The 17,288-nt window shown below is 59.6% G+C and overlaps 3 protein-coding genes across 8 annotated transcripts; 2 read left to right on the plus strand and 1 right to left on the minus strand.

The window, feature by feature from the left end:
* Window positions 1-1,147: 1,147 nt before the first annotated feature.
* LOC105491441 (TNFRSF1A associated via death domain) lies at window positions 1,148-6,923 on the minus strand. Of its 2 annotated transcripts, XM_011757914.3 has the most exons (5): window positions 6,788-6,923; window positions 3,481-3,639; window positions 2,347-2,624; window positions 2,078-2,264; window positions 1,148-1,942 (listed from the first exon to the last, which is right to left on the minus strand). In XM_011757914.3, exons 2-5 carry the CDS (start codon window positions 3,629-3,631, stop codon window positions 1,632-1,634), a joined length of 927 nt encoding a protein of 308 aa, XP_011756216.1. In that variant the 5' UTR covers window positions 3,632-3,639; window positions 6,788-6,923; the 3' UTR covers window positions 1,148-1,631. The 2 variants fall into 2 exon arrangements, with proteins under 2 accessions (XP_011756216.1, XP_024651705.1); XM_024795937.2 differs by lacking the exon at window positions 6,788-6,923 and having other exon boundaries at window positions 3,481-3,975.
* Window positions 6,901-11,147, plus strand: LOC105491442 (F-box and leucine rich repeat protein 8). Of its 2 annotated transcripts, none has more exons than XM_011757916.2 (3): window positions 6,901-7,007; window positions 8,716-8,918; window positions 9,822-11,147. In XM_011757916.2, the coding sequence occupies exons 2-3, from the start codon at window positions 8,767-8,769 to the stop codon at window positions 10,828-10,830; spliced, it is 1,161 nt and encodes a 386-aa protein (XP_011756218.1). In that variant the 5' UTR covers window positions 6,901-7,007; window positions 8,716-8,766; the 3' UTR covers window positions 10,831-11,147. The 2 variants fall into 2 exon arrangements, with proteins under 2 accessions (XP_011756218.1, XP_070940851.1); XM_071084750.1 differs by lacking the exon at window positions 6,901-7,007 and adding an exon at window positions 7,615-8,217.
* Window positions 11,148-11,606: 459 nt separating this feature from the next.
* Window positions 11,607-17,209, plus strand: LOC105491440 (heat shock transcription factor 4). Of its 4 annotated transcripts, none has more exons than XM_011757913.2 (13): window positions 11,607-11,866; window positions 12,455-12,563; window positions 12,652-12,779; window positions 12,879-13,003; window positions 13,254-13,329; window positions 13,491-13,555; window positions 14,055-14,157; window positions 14,396-14,534; window positions 14,759-14,882; window positions 15,785-15,890; window positions 15,990-16,055; window positions 16,233-16,302; window positions 16,899-17,209. In XM_011757913.2, the coding sequence occupies exons 1-13, from the start codon at window positions 11,744-11,746 to the stop codon at window positions 17,051-17,053; spliced, it is 1,389 nt and encodes a 462-aa protein (XP_011756215.1). In that variant the 5' UTR covers window positions 11,607-11,743; the 3' UTR covers window positions 17,054-17,209. The 4 variants fall into 4 exon arrangements, with proteins under 4 accessions (XP_011756215.1, XP_011756213.1, XP_011756214.1 ...); XM_011757911.2 differs by having other exon boundaries at window positions 11,608-11,866; window positions 14,410-14,534; window positions 14,655-14,882; XM_011757912.2 differs by having other exon boundaries at window positions 11,608-11,866; window positions 14,410-14,534; window positions 14,655-14,882; window positions 16,996-17,209.
* The last annotated feature ends 79 nt before the right edge of the window (window positions 17,210-17,288 follow it).

A 17,288-nucleotide genomic window follows, 5' to 3' on the forward strand; every position in this document is an offset into this window, starting at 1 on the left:
TCACCTGAGGTCAGGAGTTTGAGACCAGCCTGACCAACATGGAGAAATCCCATTTCTACTAAAAATACAAAATTAGCTGGGCATGGTGGTGGGCGCGTGTAATCCCAGCTACTTTGGAGGCTGAGGCAGGAAAATTGCTTGAACATGGGAGGTGGAGGTTGCAGTGAGCCAAGAACGTGCCATTACACTCCAGCCTGGGCAATAAGAGCGAAGCTCCATCTCAAAAAAAAGACAAAAACAAAACAAAAAAACCTCCCAGTCTTAACTTCCGAAACCCTTCAAAGGCTTCTCACTGGCCTCATTGAAAAACCCACACCCTGGCCGGGCGCGGTGGCTCAAGCCTGTAATCCCAGCACTTTGGGAGGCCGAGACGGGCGGATCACGAGGTCAGGAGATCGAGACCATCCTGGCTAACACGGTGAAACCCCGTCTCTACTAAAAAAAAATACAAAAAACTAGCCGGGCGAGGTGGCGAGCGCCTGTAGTCCCAGCTACTCGGGAGGCTGAGGCAGGAGAATGGCGTAAACCCAGGAGGCGGAGCTTGCAGTGAGCAGAGGTCCGGCCACCGCACTCCAGCCTGGGTGACAGAGCGAGACTCCGTCTCAAAAAAAAAAAAAAAAAAAAAAAAAGAAAAACCCACACCCTGTAAAATGGCTTATCAGATCCCCCCACACACGTGATCAGCCTCAGCTCCAGGTCTCAGCAAATCCACCAAACCACAGATCCAGACACTTTTAACTGTCCTTCTAATGTCCCTCTCTGTCATCTTCCTCAAGCTCTTGCCTAAGGCTGTCGGTGCCCTGAACATTGCCCTTCTCTTGATACCCCACCCCATGCCTGCTCACACTCATCTCCAGGAAGCCTACCACCTGTCCCCTGTCCAGGTTAGGCTCCTTCCTCCATCCTCCACAAATTCTTTTTTTTGGGGGGGGGGCGGGGACAGGGTCTCACTCTGTCACCCAGGCTGGAGTGCAGTGGCTCAATCACATCTCACTGCAGCCTCAACCTTCCACACTCCAGGGATCCTCCCACCTCAGCCTCCTAAGTGGCTGGGACTACCCAGGCTGGTCTCAAACTCCTGAGCTCAAGCAATTCTCCCGCCTCTGCCTCCCAAATTGTTGGGATTACAGGTGTAAGCCACTACTACTTGTATGTCTCACATCAAAACCCATGTTATACTTTATTATAATTGCTTTACATTCGGGGTCCCACACTGAGTGTGAGCTGGGGGCAGTCAGGATTGATTCGTGTTTTACTTCACTGCAGTATCTGCAGCACCCAGGATGAAGTCCAGGACACCAAAGGTCAAGGTGCTTCATGAGTGAAACTGTAAGGGCTGGTTGTAAGCTCCGCTTCTGGGTGGGAGAAGGTGAGGTTGATCTCCAAAGCAGCTCCCCCCCGCCCCACACTCTATCAAAGTACCTGAGGCAGAATCCCCAATGGTGCACCCCCAGCGGGCTCAGTGGGTGCTGGTCTGGCTCCTGGGGAAGGCAATCAACTCTGCCCCAGCAGGTCCAGCAGATAGGCCAGATGGGGTTTCAGGGTCCCATGGATGGACAGGGGTTCAGCAATAGCAGCAGAAGGAAACCTAGGGCCATCCAGGTTCTCCAAAAGCTGGCTGCACCCCTGGTCTAGGCCAGGCCGCCATTGGGATCGGTCAGGCCCAGCAAGTCCTCTGCCAGGCTGGTGAGCTCGTTCTCCTCAAGTGCCTCCACCAGGCGCTGCAGCGTAGCGCGGCGGCCCTCGGCCTGCACGAAGCGCCGCAGCAGCTGGAAGGCCTGCTCGTACAGTCCCTCGCGCTCGTACTCGTAAGCCAGCGAATCCAGCGCCGGGTCCCGCAGCGCCCGGCAGCCCCGCTGCAGCGAACGCCCCACCTTGCGCCATTTGAGGCCCACGGAGCGCGCGAACGTCTGTTGGTCCTGCAGGCTCAGCGGCCGGTTCACTGCGGAGGGAGTGGGAAGCCGGGTGAGGGCGGGGACCTCCAGCGCCGGTCCCACCCATCCCCACCCGGCAACGACCCCTGCCCCTCCCCAGACTCCAACCTCCTGGTGACCCTGCCTCTCCGCCTGCGCCTCACCTACAGGCTGACCCTGGAACAGAAAAGTCTGGGCAGGTGGCGGCTTCACATCCGACAGAGAGGGCACCGGGGGCTGCGAGGGGGCCGATGTGACCTCCCCGTCGCCACCCTGGGTCCCCGAGCCGCACTTCAGATTTCGCAGCGCATCCTCCAGCTCGGCCAGTTCTTCATCCCGGAGCCGGTCGGGCTAGGGGAAGGGAGCATGCCGTCACGGGGGACTTAGCCGTGGATTCCCGCCCTACACCATCCTGACCCCAGCCGGGCCGCACCTGCTGGGCTAGGATACAACTCAAACAGCGCTCCTCGTCCGCCAGCAAAGCGTCCAGCCGCTCAGCGCCGGCGCGCAGCTCCAGTTGCAGCGCCACGGAACGCTGGGCGAGTGCGGCCGCCAGGGTCCTCTGCAGCGCGGCGCGCAGCGCCCCCTCGCGGTAGGCGCGGAGGAAGCGGCCGCAGGGCTGCCGCCCGCAGAATCGCAGCTGCACGATCAGCTGCGGGTCGCTGCGGTGGATCTTCAGCATCTGCAGCACTTCCGGGCTCCCGCCGCTCTCTGCGGAGGCGGGCAGTCAGGCGCCTGGCGGTCCCCAAGCTCGGTCGTTCTCCAAACGGCCAGAGGAGGGGTGAAGCCCGTGGTGAAGCCCCGTGTCCCATCCCCTGACTTAGGGTGCAGGTACCCCAGAGTACCCAGCTGGGAAGCAAAATTGGGATGCAAACAGCAACAACCCAGAAAGAAGACCAGGACCTGTCACAGGGAGCACCCCAAGACAGAGTGGGTGCCACCTAGTCCAAGCTCTCACGTCCCAAATGAGGGTTGACAAAAGAGAGGGACTTCGAAGCACAGAAAAGGGGGCGTGTGCCCTGGGCAACCAAGCCGTCTGGGTAGGCGGCCAGCAGGGCAGAGGAGGGCGGGAGGTCTCAGGTCTTCGGCCTCCACCAAGCGCGGCTCCCACTGCTCGGGAAGAAGAGCGGCGGCTCTTGCTGCTCTGAGGCCACGAACAGATCCCCCAACCCGCTTCAGCCTCCTGTGGCCTCTGCCCTGAGATGGGAAAGGGGGGCCTGGAAGGGTAGGTACTGGGGAGGGGTCTTGAGCAAGGAGTGCTGGAGTAAGAGAGGAAAAGAGGAGAGAGACACCCACAATTAGTAGAAAGGAGTGAGCCAGCTGGTGGAGGGGGGCGGGGATGGAGCAAGAGATGTTAGTGCACAAATAGGTAAATCATACACAGACGAGGACACACGTCTACCGTCAAGGTCATGCCACAAGCAGAGAAGAGAGCCTGCACAGCCAGGGGTCCTCTGTCTTGCTCCTCCCACCCTAAATCTTCTCCTTAAAGGTGGCTAAGCCCAGGCCCACCCACAAAATGCCCCAGGCCACCCCTTCCTCTCCACATGCCCGCCCACCCACGCACCTGCCAAGGCAGCCTGCAGAGCCCTGTACACTGCCACCTTCTGCTGGGGGTGCGCGTAGGCATCCGACAGGACCACCTTGTCCAGCGAGGATTCCACAAACAGGTATGCGCTGCCCACCCACTCTTCGTGCCCATTTTGCCCAGCTGCCATCTCACCTCCTGGAGATGCAGACAGTCGGGTATCCAGTTCATCCCCCCTCCCTCTGCCCTGGAGACAACCGTCCAGCCCCACGTGGTTCAGCGTCTCCACAGTAACCTCAAGTCCCACATGGTTCAGTTGTCCCCACCACTGGTTGGCATACTTGGGACAGGAGTTCACCATCTCACAGGAAGCCCCTTGAGCTCCTGGCCCTGTACTGAGTCCCACCCACCCCAGGCTTGCAGTGAGGACTGTCCCTCCACTGCCTTCTCAGCGAAAGAGCCCAGGGTCACAGTGGAGGGGGAGCAGAGGCAGATTCTGCCATGGGGCTTCTCTGCCTCCTCCTCAGGCCTGTGTGTGTCTCTTACCAACATGGACCAGAGGCATCTTCATGCTGGATGGTGCTCATGCCCCAAAGCCAACAAGACCCATATGCTCCTGGCCTTGCCTTCTGAGTAGACTTGAGCCCAGCATCTCTGGAGGACCTCAGCCTAAGACTAAACCTCCTGTCTTCACTTCGAAGGACACCTGTAGTTTGCATCTACCCAGATTCCCTCCTGAAAGCCTGACTTACCTTAGGGACTTCCCTCCTCCCTCTTCTCAATCCATGTGCCTGTGTCCCACTCCCTAGTTTCAGGTCGGGCTTGTGCACCAGACCTGGCTAATCTGCACATTCCATTCACATTTCTGCAGTGATTAGTTCAGAGCAGGGTGTAGGACTTAAGTTGGACCCATGAGAATCAACCCTGCAACTCTGGTTGAGCCAATAGGAAAGAGGCACTCCTTTCCCTTCCCTTGGGACTGAACTGGAAGGAAGAGGTAGCTCTCCTTTAATACTGCTTGGGAAGAGTCTGGCTGGGAATGAAGCTGACACAGAAAGAAATAGTCAAGAGATGGAGCAGTGCACTCCCAACCATACTACGCCCCTGGATCCAGCTGTTCCTGAAGCCACTGCACCCTGGACTTTTCAGTTATGTGAGCTAAATAATCCTTTTTTGTTGTAAAGCCCTTGGAGTTCGGCTCTGGTCATTTCCAACACAAATTGTTCTATTCCTTCCCTGTCCAGAAAAAGCCAGGGCCCCTTGGTGCTAGCATAGTATCTCCTTTCTCCATCTTCTGACAAAAACCTAGCCCTGGACCAGCGGAGGCAAAATTCCCAGCCAGGGAACCACTGCACTGACCCACAGCTCAGTGGTCTCCCAGTTACTACCCCATGAGACAGCAAGTAAGAAACTGCCCTCCCTCTTTCTCCCCACCTTACCCTTTTCCTAGAATCATGGGATCAAGGCCCTACCTCCTGCCCCATCAGTCACACTCCTGCACTCTCCAGTCATCAGGGTTTATATATGGTGGGCTAGGAGGAGTGTTGAGTGTTAGCTATGGGGCAGGACAGATGGGGTGGCCCCAGCTGCCATCTGTTTACATGAGGAACAGGAAGCTATCCTGTCCTGGCCTCGCAACGTGCTGGAATTACAGGAGTAAGCCACTACTCTCGACCTTTGTTTTCTAAATTTTCTTGTTTTTGAGACAGGGTCTTGCTCTGTCACCCAGGCTGGAGTGCAGTGGCACTATCACGGCTCACTGCAGCCTTGACCTTCCCGGCTCAAGCAATCCTCTCACCTCAGCCTTTCAAGTAGCTAGGACTTTAGGCATGCGCCACCAAGCCTGGCTAGTTTTTGTATTTTTAGTAGAGATGGAGTTTCACCATGTTGCCCAGGCTGGTCTCAAACTCCTGGGCTCAAGCGAGCTGCCCACTTCAGCCTCCCAAAGTGCTGGGATCACAGGTGTGAGGCACCACACCTGGCCTCCTAATCTTTGCATAGAAAACATTAATACTGTGTACTTACACCAAACCACAGTCTGGATAGTAACAGGAAATTTGCATTTTGTTTATCTCTGGGCAGGATGGAGGGAGGGAGGTAGGGGTGGGGAAGGATTGTGGGTGATTTTTATTTTCTTTGTATTTAGCAATATTTTCTGCTTTATGTGAAGTAGAGACATTTTCTTTGTATTAAAAGAGCAAAATAAATTTGTTTTCTTTAAAAGCAAAACAAGAAAAAGTGGGAAACTCTGCAGGTGACAAGTGGGTCCATGATAGGGAGCCAGCCACGGAGGTGAGATAAGGGGGAGTCCTAGGAAAGTGGCCTGGGGAGTAGGAGAGAGTGAGAACCTCCCCTGGAAACGTTCCCTCTTTCCCGTCTTCCTAGCCCCTTGACTTGGGAGTGCTGACCCGATGGTTGTGGTCCCACCCCAAGGGGTGGAAGTGGGGACCAAACGGGACCAATGTCTGCCCATCAGGTCTGCAGGGGAGGGTGGGGAGGCAGGGAGTACTGGGAACCTGGAGACTGGGGATGCTTCCTCACACTCACTAGTACCAGACCCATGGGGGAGGTAAGCCAGGCTGGAGGTCGAGTTAACAGGGTAAAGAGGCCAGGGCCCTAGTTTCGCATCCGCCGATTGGCAGCTCTTCTAACGTGTTCTTTCACAGAAGCCCCTCCTTGGGAAGCCCCGCGCCCCACCCACCCGTAGTCGTCCCTTTTTGGGAGGGGCTGAGGCTTCCAGGCTGGGTCCTGAGAACGTTTGGTGGCCGGAGACTGTGGGGCACTTGGGTACCGACCTAACAACGTCTGCCGCTATTTCCAGGGGCGAGCCACGCACGGTGCCCCTTGAACACTTAACAGTCCCGGGGGCAGCCCCACCTCTGGCTGGGTGGACAGGGACAGCCTGTGGGCGTGGCCCAGAAATGAAAGCCTGCGACTCCTCGCGACCCGCCGGCCACACCCCCTACTCAGCTACGCAGCTCCCGAGCGCTGGAGGGGAGCTTCCCAGGCTCCCACTAGCCCACCCTCAAGCTGGGGTTTCGCACGTGCGATCGGCTGGGGTGGACAGGGGGGTCTCCGCTCAAGGAGGTGTTCAGAACCACCCCTCCTCCCCCACCCTCTCTCCTGCGGGGCCCTACTGCCCCTCGAAAGCGCTGGCAGGGACGAAGAGCCTGCGGGGGCCAAATTCAGTACCGCCCCCCGCCTCCCACTAGGCCGCCGCCACCAGCTGGCTGGAGCAGCCGCCGGTGACATCTGCGCCGCGCTCACGCTTCGGAGCCAAGATCCACCTCCGCTCCCGCCCGCACTGGGGAGCCCACCCACACACCCACCCACCAACTGCACTAACCTGGCCGCCTCGGCTGGGCCTGGGTTCCCACGCCCGCCAGGCTCCGCTCTACTCGCGCCGCTTCCGGGTGTGCGCGGAGGCGCTGGGGCGGTGCCCTAGCCCGAGCCTCCTAGTCCGCCCGTGCGTCCTGCTCCGCGGGCTCCCGGTGGCTGCTTCCCGCCCGCTGCCCTCTGCTGCCAGTCCCCTGTCCCGGGCAAAGCCCATCTGGTCCGCTGAGCAGGTAAGACACCAGCGCCCAAGGTTAGACGGCAGGAAGACCGGGACTTTGGGGATTTGCGATTCTTACGAGGCCGGGGGCTCGTAAGAGCGAGAGCTGCCAGATTTCGGTAGATCAAGGGAGCGCCCCCTGGAGACCAGAATTTTCTGGTGCCCCTGGAGATCCGGCTTCAAGATCGCTGCTGCCAGTGGGCACTCAAAACGGGGTGCCCATGTGTCCCAGGTACAAGCCCAGCCGAGCGTATCTGAAGCCCCAGGAAACACGTGGCACAAATTCCGGGAGAAACTGTTAGCCCGGAAGATATGGGAACATTAACTGGCGAGTAGTGTGAAGCCTTGTGTACGCAAACCTTCAGGAACCTTAAAACAAGATTGGCGGCCGGGCGCAGTGGCTCACGCCTGTAATCCCAGCACTTTGAGAGGCCGAGGCAGGTGGATCACCTGAGATCAGGAGTTCAGGACCAGCCTGGCCAATATGGTGAAGCCCCATCTCTACTAAAAATACAAAAATTAGCCGGACGTGGTGGCGCGCGCCTGTAGTCCCAGCTACTCGCGAGGCCGCGGCAGGAGAATCTCTTGAACCCGCGAGGTGGAGGTTGCAGTGAGCCGAGATCTCGCCACTGCACTCCAGCCTGGGCGACACAGCTAGATTCCGTCTCAGAACAAAACAAAACAAAAAGAAAAAACAAACAAACAAGATTGGCAACTTCAAAGAGGACGCACACTTTTCCAATAACCCATCCCCCTCTAAAGGCTGCTCTCCAGGGTGGGTCTGCGGAGTTCCAGCCAAACCCAAAGTGCCCAGCGGGAGCCAGTACTGCTCAGGGGTCGGCACTTGAAACTTGAGCCCCTCAGGCACCAGAACCGTCAGGTCCCAGAGCCCCAAGTTTTTTTTCATCTTGTGGGGCTGTCTTAGGAAGCACCGGGGACATCTCCCCCGCGAGGCGGAGGCGGGGAAGGAGGCGGGGAAAGAGCCTCCCCTCCCGGGGCGGATCCAGCTTTGCCCCGCCCACACCTCGCTTCCTGATTGGCTCATGGTCCCTGACAAGGAAAAGTCTACATTAATGCTCCCGCCTTATTAACCCTGTAGTCACTTTCTACTAACCGGCCGGGTTAAGAAGGGGTTTCTCAGGCCGGGCGCCGTGGCTCATCCCCGTAATCCCATCACTTTGGGAGGCCGAGGCGGGCCGATCGCTCGAGCCCAGGAGTTCGAGGTCAGTCTGGGCAACAAAGCGAGACCTCGTATCTGAAACAAAATTACAAAAATTAGCCAGGCGTGGTGGCGTGCCCCTGTAGTCCCAGCTGCTCGGGAGGCTGAGGTGGGAGGATTGCTTGAGCCCGGGATACAGAGGGTGCAGTGAGTTGTGATTGCGCCACCACTGCACTCCAGCCTGGGTAAAGTGGGAGACCCTGTCTCAAAAAAAAAAAAAAAAAAAGGTTGGGGGGTGAGTTCTCAACGTGGAACCTGTGGAGTCACCGGGGACTTGTTGAAATGCAGATTCCTGGGCCTTACCCTTTCCGGAGAGCCTGATTTAGTAGGTGAGGCTGTGAAATCTGCTTTGTGAACAAGTGTTCACAAAGCAGTTATCTGATGCCCCACGCTGTCTGAGAGGCCCTCAGTTACTCAGGCCACAAGCATTTGTACACCTAAGATGGGTCTTCCCGCAACACTTTGCGCCTTCCTAAGCCCAGAGACGTCCCTTTCTCTCCAGGCCGGAGCTATTGGGAGTGGCGGATCCTCCCACCCCAGCCGGATCCGGGCCATGGCCGAGACTGGAGAGGGACTGCCAGAGGAGGTGTTGGCACTCATCTTCCGCCACCTGCCCCTGAGAGACCGTGCTGCCGCCGCCAGGGTCTGCAGGGCCTGGGCCGCCGCTGCTACCTGCAGCACTGTGTGGCACGACACAAAAATCAGGTGAGCCTGCTCCTCGACACTCCCCTCCCCATGGCCCACTCACCTTCTCTGTGGAGTCGTGGGCTAGAGATTCAGGTTGACTCCCCCATATTAAAAAATAATTGCTGGCAGGGTGCGGTGGCTTATGCCTGTAATCCCAGCACTTTGGGAGGCCGAGGCGGGTGGATCACCTGAGGTCAGGAGTTTGAGACCACCCTGGCCAACATGCTGAAATCCCCTCTCTACTAAAATACAAAAACTAGCCGGGTGTGGTGGCGGGCGCCTGTAATCCCAGCTACTTCGGAGGCTGAGGCACGAGAATCGCTTGAACCTGGGAGGCGGAGGTTGCAGTGAGCCAAGATCCCGCCACTGCACTACAGCTTGGCGACAGAGTGAGACTTTATCTCAAAATAATAATAATAGTAATAATAATAATTGCTGACATGTATTGACTACCTAATATATACCAACCATTGTTTTTAAGTGCCTTACATATATTAACTGATTTAATCTTTACGAAAACCTGTGTGGTAAATAGGTATTATCATTACCTCCATTGCCCAGATAGGAAGCTGAGGCAGACAGCCTTAATCACTTCCCACAGGTCACTCAGCTAGGGAATGGCAGGGGCGGAATTCGAACCACGCCAAGACTTCTTAGAGACAGCTGAGAAAGCCCAGTTCCTAAAATATCATTGGCTCTCCATGTCCAGGTTTCATCCTGTGGCAGACACCACTGAAATCTTCTAAAAGGATAGGATGCGAGTTCCCTCCTTTGGGGCAACAGTCGTGGTCTGGACAGAGACGTGGGGAGGGAGGCAGGAAATGGGATGGCAGCTGGAATCCCAGCTAAGGGGTGGATAGAGGGTTCTTCCCTGGTCGCGGGGACTCAGCCGAGGCCTTTTCTGCACGGCTCTAACTCAAGTTGCGAATGTGAGCTGGAAGGCATGCTGCCACTTTATCTGTCCACCTGCCTGGACCACGTTCACAACCTCCAGCTGGAATTTGAGCCATCGAGGGAGGCGAGCCGCCGGGCGGCTATCGAGCTGCTGATGGTTCTGGCGGGCCGTGCCCTGGGGCTGCGAGGCCTGCGCCTGGAGTGCCGCGGAGAGAAGCCGCTCTTCGACGCGGGCCGCGACGTCCTGGAGGCTGTGCACGCTGTGTGCGGGGCGGCCCGCAAGCTACGCCACCTCGACCTGCGGCGCTTGCCCTTCACACTGGACGACGCGCTAGTGCTGCAGGCGGCGCGCGGCTGTCCCGAGCTCCACAGCCTTTTTCTGGACAACAGTACCCTAGTGGGCAGCGTGGGTCCCGGCTCAGTGCTCGAGCTACTGGAGGCCTGCCCGCGCCTGCGCGCTCTCGGCCTGCACCTAGCCAGTTTGTCGCACGCCATCCTCGAAGCGCTGGCGGCGCCAGACCGCGCGCCTTTCGCGCTCCTGGCTCTGCGGTGCGCGTGCCCCGAGGATGCACGCGCGTCCCCGCTGCCCAACGAAGCCTGGGCAGCGTTGCGCCGCCGCCACCCTGGGCTGGCAGTGGAGCTGGAGCTGGAGCCCGCGCTGCCCTTTGAGAGCGTGACGCGCGTCCTGCAGCCAGCGGTCCCCGTGGCTGCTCTGCGCCTCAACCTCTCAGGCGACACCGTAGGCCCAGTGCGCTTCGCAGCGCACCACTACGCCGCAACCCTGCGCGCACTCGAGGTGCGCGCAGCCGCCTCAGCCGAGCTGAACGCCGCGCTGGAGGAGCTGGCGGCGCGCTGCGCGGCCCTGCGCGAGGTGCATTGCTTCTGCGTGGTGAGCCACTCGGTGCTGGAAGCCTTCCGCGCGCACTGTTCGCGCCTGCGCACCTATACCCTCAAGCTCACGCGCGAGCCGCATCCCTGGCGGCCCACGCTCGTGGCGCGATTGGGCGACTTCTCTCCCCCGTCCCCGCAGACGTAAGCGCTCCGAGATGGGACGGATGTGCCCAGGCGCGCCCCGACTGCTAGTGCCTTCTTTCGGGATTGTTGCCCGCCCGGGTCTTTACGGAGTTGGGAACTGTGATGGCATCGGGACCAGTACTGGGCGCCCTCAGACCACTCGCTGCTCTCACCCTCTGCAGACGCCCCACCCGCTCGGTCCTGGACACACTGCCCCCCCTCTTGCCTCCACCCCTCTGCGGACTCTGCATCTCTGCGGCCCTGGCGCGGGGAGAGGGAGGGCACGGGCGCGGGCCGGGCCTCAGGGGTGAGTGTGAAATAAACAAATCCTGCAGTGTTTCTGAGAGTCCTGTTAAAGGCGGGGTCGGATCTGAAAGGGAAGGGCAGGGAACTCACGGGGGACCGGAGGAGCCATCCCGGCAGAGGTGGGGTTTCCTCAGGGTCCTCTGGACTGACACAGCTGCGGGAGGTCAGGGGCGGGACACTCGCACCCTTGGAATGACTACCTCCAAGGGCTTGGGCGGGAGCCCCACCTTCCTATCTACTTCCCCTGCCTGGGGCTTCACTGTGCCTCTGGCCATTACCTTCTAGCACTTGCCCAGCCCACACCAGGTCGCGCACCGGCTATTTCTCCCGTAGAACAGAGAAGGAAATAGAGGGACTGAGAAGGGTGGGACTCGAACCCAAGTCTCCCACTCGCCCCACCCCACCCCACCCCCACTCCACTCCACACATCCCATCCAGCCAGCCTTTTCTGCCTGCTGGTGCCTCGGCCGCTGTCCCAGCCCCGCCCCGCGGGCTTGCACGTGGCCCCCGCCTGACCCGGCGCCCTGGGGCGGAGTGGGGCGGAGCGGGCGGCAAACGCAGCACTTTCCGCGGCTTTGACGAGCCCGCAGCGGCCGGGCCCGAGCGCTGAGCCGGGCCGAGACTGCACCATGCAGGAAGCGCCAGCAGCGCTGCCCACGGAGCCAGGCCCCAGCCCCGTGCCTGCCTTCCTCGGCAAGCTATGGGCGCTGGTGGGGGACCCAGGCACAGACCACCTGATCCGCTGGAGCCCGGTGAGGGCCGGGGCCCCTCCATTCCCCCAGTGGTCCCGGGGTCCCTCCACGCCAGTGAACACCCATGCCCGCCCAACCCCCGCGTGGGACTGGCCGTGGATCCCCAGATTCAGCCATTCAGAGAAGTTCACCGTGGAGGGGGCGTGCGAGACGGGGGTTTCCTCTGCGGCCGAAGAAGGCAGCCTTCTGGAGACCTAGAGCCCGAGGGACCTTCGAGGCCATTTAGTTCCCACCCTACCCCATCCGACAGATGGGAAAACAGAGGCCAGGAAATGGGAAGGGCTGGTCTAGTTCAGGGCACACTGCGGGGCTGGGGCCTGTCCAAGGCTGCAACCCCGTCAGCCTCTCCTTTCTGAGAACCGAGCATGGAGTCAGGGTCTGGCTGGGGATAGGGACTCACTGTGGTCGCTCCAGGCCAGGCCTCGGAGCCCATTCTGGCCTGGCCTCGACCCATGTCCCCGTAAGTGGTAGGCCTGGACCCCAGAGTGAGTGTGTGTGCGCACGCCGGAGCGCAGGACTAGCCGTGGGCGGGCACCGCTCACCCTCTTGGTCTCCGCCCGCACGGTGGGCGGGCGGCGTTCTTGGTAGAGCGGGACCAGTTTCCTCGTAAGCGACCAGAGCCGCTTCGCCAAGGAAGTGCTGCCCCAGTATTTCAAGCATAGCAACATGGCGAGCTTCGTGCGCCAACTCAACATGTGTGAGTCCCTACGGCCGGGCAGGGAGCGGGGATGGGGGATTCGGTGCCGGGGATGCGGCGACCCACGCCCCCACGCCCCACTCCCCAGACGGTTTTCGGAAGGTGGTGAGCATCGAGCAGGGCGGCCTGCTTAGGCCGGAGCGCGACCACGTCGAGTTCCAGCACCCGAGCTTCGTGCGCGGCCGCGAGCAGCTACTGGAGCGCGTGCGGCGCAAGGTGGGGGCGGCCTGTGGGAATGAGCAAAGCGGAGGAGGGGTGCTGGGACTGCCGTCCTTGCTCCTGCGACCCAGTCCCGACGGTGCCTCCCGCCCGCAGGTGCCTGCGCTGCGCGGCGACGACGGCCGCTGGCGCCCTGAGGACCTGGGTCGACTACTGGGCGAGGTGCAGGCTTTGCGGGGAGTGCAGGAGAGCACCGAGGCGCGGCTGCGGGAGCTCAGGCAGTGCGGGGGCGGGTGGGGAAAGAGGGGACGGGGGGTGGAGGGTTCGGGATGAGACCATTACTGGCCGGCAGGCGGTTCTGGGCAGCCCCTTCCTCTCTCCGGCCTTGGCGCTTCCATCCAGGCTTACGGGCGATCTCTAGGATGGCCAATCATCGGGGTGGTCTCCTGGGTCCCCGGCCTCGCCATTCTGTGGGGGGTGGTGACTGGGCGAACCCTCAGATGCCTCAGCACCCTCCCACCCCTTCCTCAGGCAGAACGAGATCTTGTGGAGGGAGGTGGTGACACTTCGGCAGAGCCACGGTCAGCAGCACCGGGCCATTGGCAAGGTGTTCCTCTCCCCATGCCTCACTTCTCCCTCCCACTCCTCCACACCCCATTCCACCGCCCAGTCCCCCGGCGCCCCTGGTTAAACCTCCCTCCCTCACCTGGAAGTGCAGGGGTGGGAGGGGTGTCCAAAGTATGAATTAACCCTTTGCTTTCTTTTCAGCTGATCCAGTGTCTCTTTGGGCCACTTCAGGCGGGGCCGAGCAATGCAGGAGGCAAAAGAAAGCTGTGAGTGAGAAAGCCAAGAAGGCCCACACCCACTTCCAAGACCCCCCCAGAAGACCCCTTGCAAGGACCCCTTCTCCTCCAGAAACTCCTTCATCAGGAATCCTCATTCCTCCCCCTGCACTACAGGCTTCCTCACCCCATCTAGGATCCACTTCCCCCAAACTCTGCCACCTGATACCCCCACTCCCAGATCCTCTCATTCCAGGACCTTATTCCCAAATTCCTGCCCCAGCAGCCCCTTGCCCCTCCCCCCAAGGCTTCCCAACAGCTGAGGGCCTGGGGCTCAAACCAGGTTCCCTCCCTCCCCTCTCTGCCCGCAAAGGGCCCCCATCTCTGGGGGGAGCCCCTTCCACCTCCAGCATGTGACTGACACCCTGGCAACAGGCCTCAGCTCTGCTGACTTGGCTGCTGGGGCCTGAGGGAGGGAGGGAAGTGCAGGCCGAGGGGCATGGGGGCTGACCCTGCCCCACGCCTGCCTGTGCCCTGGTCGACCACACAGGTCCCTGATGCTGGATGAGGGGAGCTCATGCCCAACACCTGCCAAGTTCAACACCTGCCCTCTACCTGGTGCCCTTCTGCAGGACCCCTACTTCATCCAGTCGGTAGGTTTGTCTTCTTCCCCCTTCCCAAGGGCATGGCTGGGCTTATGGAGAGCCTGTTCCTTCTCCCCATCCCCTAAAAGGAAGAGAAGATGGAAGCCAGTCTTCCCCCCAACCAGACCCAGGCCCTCCAGCATGGACTGAGCCTCTTCCCTCAAACCTTTTCCCTTACACCTGGCCCAGGTGGGTGTTGGTGGGGTTCTGGCTCTCCCTGTACCTACAGGCCAAGGGCTGGGCCTAGCCTTCTACTTACAGCCCCTCCCAGAGACGACTTTGGGCCTCAGCCCTCACAGGGCCAGGGGCCCCATCATCTCTGACATCCCAGAAGACTCTCCATCCCCTGAGGGGATCAGGCTTTCTCCCTCCAGTGATGGCAGGAGGTAAGGGGGACAGGGCTGCCCCTGGGGGGCCTGTGGGGGAGAGCCTGGCAGCCCAGATGGCTGTGGGGGTAAAGGGAGAAATCAGTGCCAGGGTCTGGTTGAAGCTTTTCTCCGGTGCAGGGAGAAGGGCCTGGCACTGCTCAAAGAAGAGCCGGCCAGTCCAGGGGGGGATGGCGAGGCCGGGCTGGCCCTGGCCCCAAACGAGTGTGACTTCTGCGTGACAGCCCCCCCACCGCTGCCTGTGGCTGTGGTGCAGGCCATCCTGGAAGGGAAAGGGAGCTTCAGCCCCGAGGGGCCCAGGAATGCCCAACAGCCTGAACCAGAGGATCCCAGGGAGATACCTGACAGGTGAGCAGAGCCCCAGCTGGACCATGAGCCCTGTGATAGAACAGCCCTTACCAGCCCACAAAGCTTCCTAGCCATTTGACTCCATGATACTCACCTGATTTCTTGGCCCCAGCATCAGAGTCCTGTGGAAAGCAGAGCCTCCCAGTCAGGGCACTCAGCATCTGTGGAAGGGCTTAGGAACCTACATATTAAATGAGTTCCCTGGGGTGATTGTAAAATACACAATAGTTTAAGAAGCATTGGTGGCTATGATTATGGCTCATGCCTGTAATCCTGGCACTTTGGGAGGCTGAGGTGGACAGATCACTTGAGGTCAGGAGTTCAACACCAGCCTGGCCAACATGGTGAGACCCCCCCCCCCACCTCTGCTAAAAATACAAAAATTAGCTGGGTGTAGTGGCATTTGCCTGTAGTCCCAGCTACTCAGGAGGCTGAGGCAGGAGAGTCACTTGAACTTGGGAGGTGAAGGCTGCAGTGAGCCCAGATGGTGCCACTGCACTCCAGCCTGTGTGACATAGTCAAACTCTGTCTCAAAAAAAAAGAAAAAAAGAAAAAGAAAAGAAAGAGAAAGAAGGAAAGAAAGAAGAAAGAGCGAGACAGAGAGAAAAGAAAAGAAAGAAGCATTGATATTGACATTTACATAGGGAGGGGAGGGGTCCCAAAGCCCCAGCTCCACCACCCAAACTCCAGGTCCCAGGTAGGAAGCAGAGGCACTTTCTCTGTGCCCCTTTATGGCAGGGGTGGGGAGGTTGGGGGTAGAAAAAGGATGGGGGTCCTCTCGTATCATTTTCTAAATGTTGGGGGATTTAAATCTTGATGCATCTGGGTTCCTTGGGAACTTAATGGAGGGTGTACACTGCAGGCCAAAAGCAGTTCTCTCAAAAGCAGTTCTCTCTGCACAGGGGGCCTCTGGGCCTGGAGAGCGGGGACAGGAGCCCAGAGAGTCTGCTGCCTCCGATGCTGCTTCAGCCCCCTCAAGAAAGTGTGGAGTCTGCAGGGGCTCTAGATGTGAGTACCCCTTCTGCTGAAACAGGGGCATGAGACCTGGTGGGGTCTAGCTCTCTGTGGAGCCTGGAGAGGGCACCACTGACCCAGAGCTCTCCTCAGGTGCTGGGCCCCAGTCTCCAAGGGCGAGAATGGACCCTGATGGACTTGGACATGGAGCTGTCCTTGGTAAGAAGTGGATTCGGGAGGGCAGAGGCCAGGGGTGGCTGAGCCAAGCCCTCTGGTCCATAGCTGTTCTCTGTGAGCCAGAGCCATGTCTCTAGGAGAATTGCCGCAGTGATTTCCCAGCTGTTCCCCTCAGCTGCTAGGTCCCCTCCCCAGCTGCTCCCTGCGGTTCTCACGCAGATGCAGCCCTTGGTTCCAGAGCCGGGTGAGCCTGAGCTGGCGGTCAAGGGGCTAAATTCTCCAAGCCCAGGTAATGGTTGTGATGACTCATACCTGGGAGGACGCCGTGATTGGGCTGAGCTACCTTGATTGAGTGAGGGGGCAATCTGCAATTTGCAGGGAAATCCTGAGTTCAGGCTGCCCTGCAGAGCGCGTTCATTGAGCCACCCGTGCCCTCACCATTGGGCGAGAGTGGGGAGGTTAAGAATGGATGCTTCGGCCGGGCGCGGTGGCTCAAGCCTGTAATCCCAGCACTTTGGGAGGCCGAGACGGGCGGATCACGAGGTCAGGAGATCGAGACCATCCTGGCTAACACGGTGAAACCCCGTCTCTACTAAAAAATACAAAAAACTAGCCGGGCGCAGTGGCGGGCGCCTGTAGTCCCAGGTACTCGGGAGGCTGAGGCAGGAGAATGGCGTGAACCCGGGAGACGGAGCTTGCAGTGAGCTGAGATCCGGCCACTGCACTCCAGCCTGCGCGGCAGAGCGAGACTCCGTCTCAAAAAAAAAAAAAAAAAAAAAGAATGGATGCTTCATCCTAACTGAGCAGAAGGCAGGCAGGGCTCTCCTTCCCTGAAGAAAGGAGGGGGAACCTTTCCCCTGGTGAGCACAGCCCCACTTCTCCTAGGGAAGGACCCCACGCTCGGGGCCCCACTCCTGCTGGATGTCCAGGCAGCCTTGGGAGGCCCAGCCCTGGGCCTGCCTGGGGCTTTAACCATTTACAGCACTCCTGAGAGCCGGACCGCCTCCTACTTGGGCTCTGAAGCCAGTCCCTCCCCCTGAGACCCCGCGCCTCTGAAGGGGCTTGGAACCAGTCCGCGGCTGCACATCCTTCTTGGCTTCCTGGCGCCCCCTGGCGGGAGTGAGCGAAGCCCCTACTATTCAACGGCCTCTCTCCACTACCCCGACGAACCCTGCACATAAACTCCATTTTTTTTTTCTGTTTCGCGTCTCTTTTCTCTATCGACCAGGCAGCACAGGAGTTGTGGGTGGGGGGTGATTTTGCACTGTAGAAGCG

This window comes from Macaca nemestrina, chromosome 18 (assembly GCF_043159975.1).
Source record: "Macaca nemestrina isolate mMacNem1 chromosome 18, mMacNem.hap1, whole genome shotgun sequence".
NCBI lineage: Eukaryota > Metazoa > Chordata > Mammalia > Primates > Cercopithecidae > Macaca > Macaca nemestrina.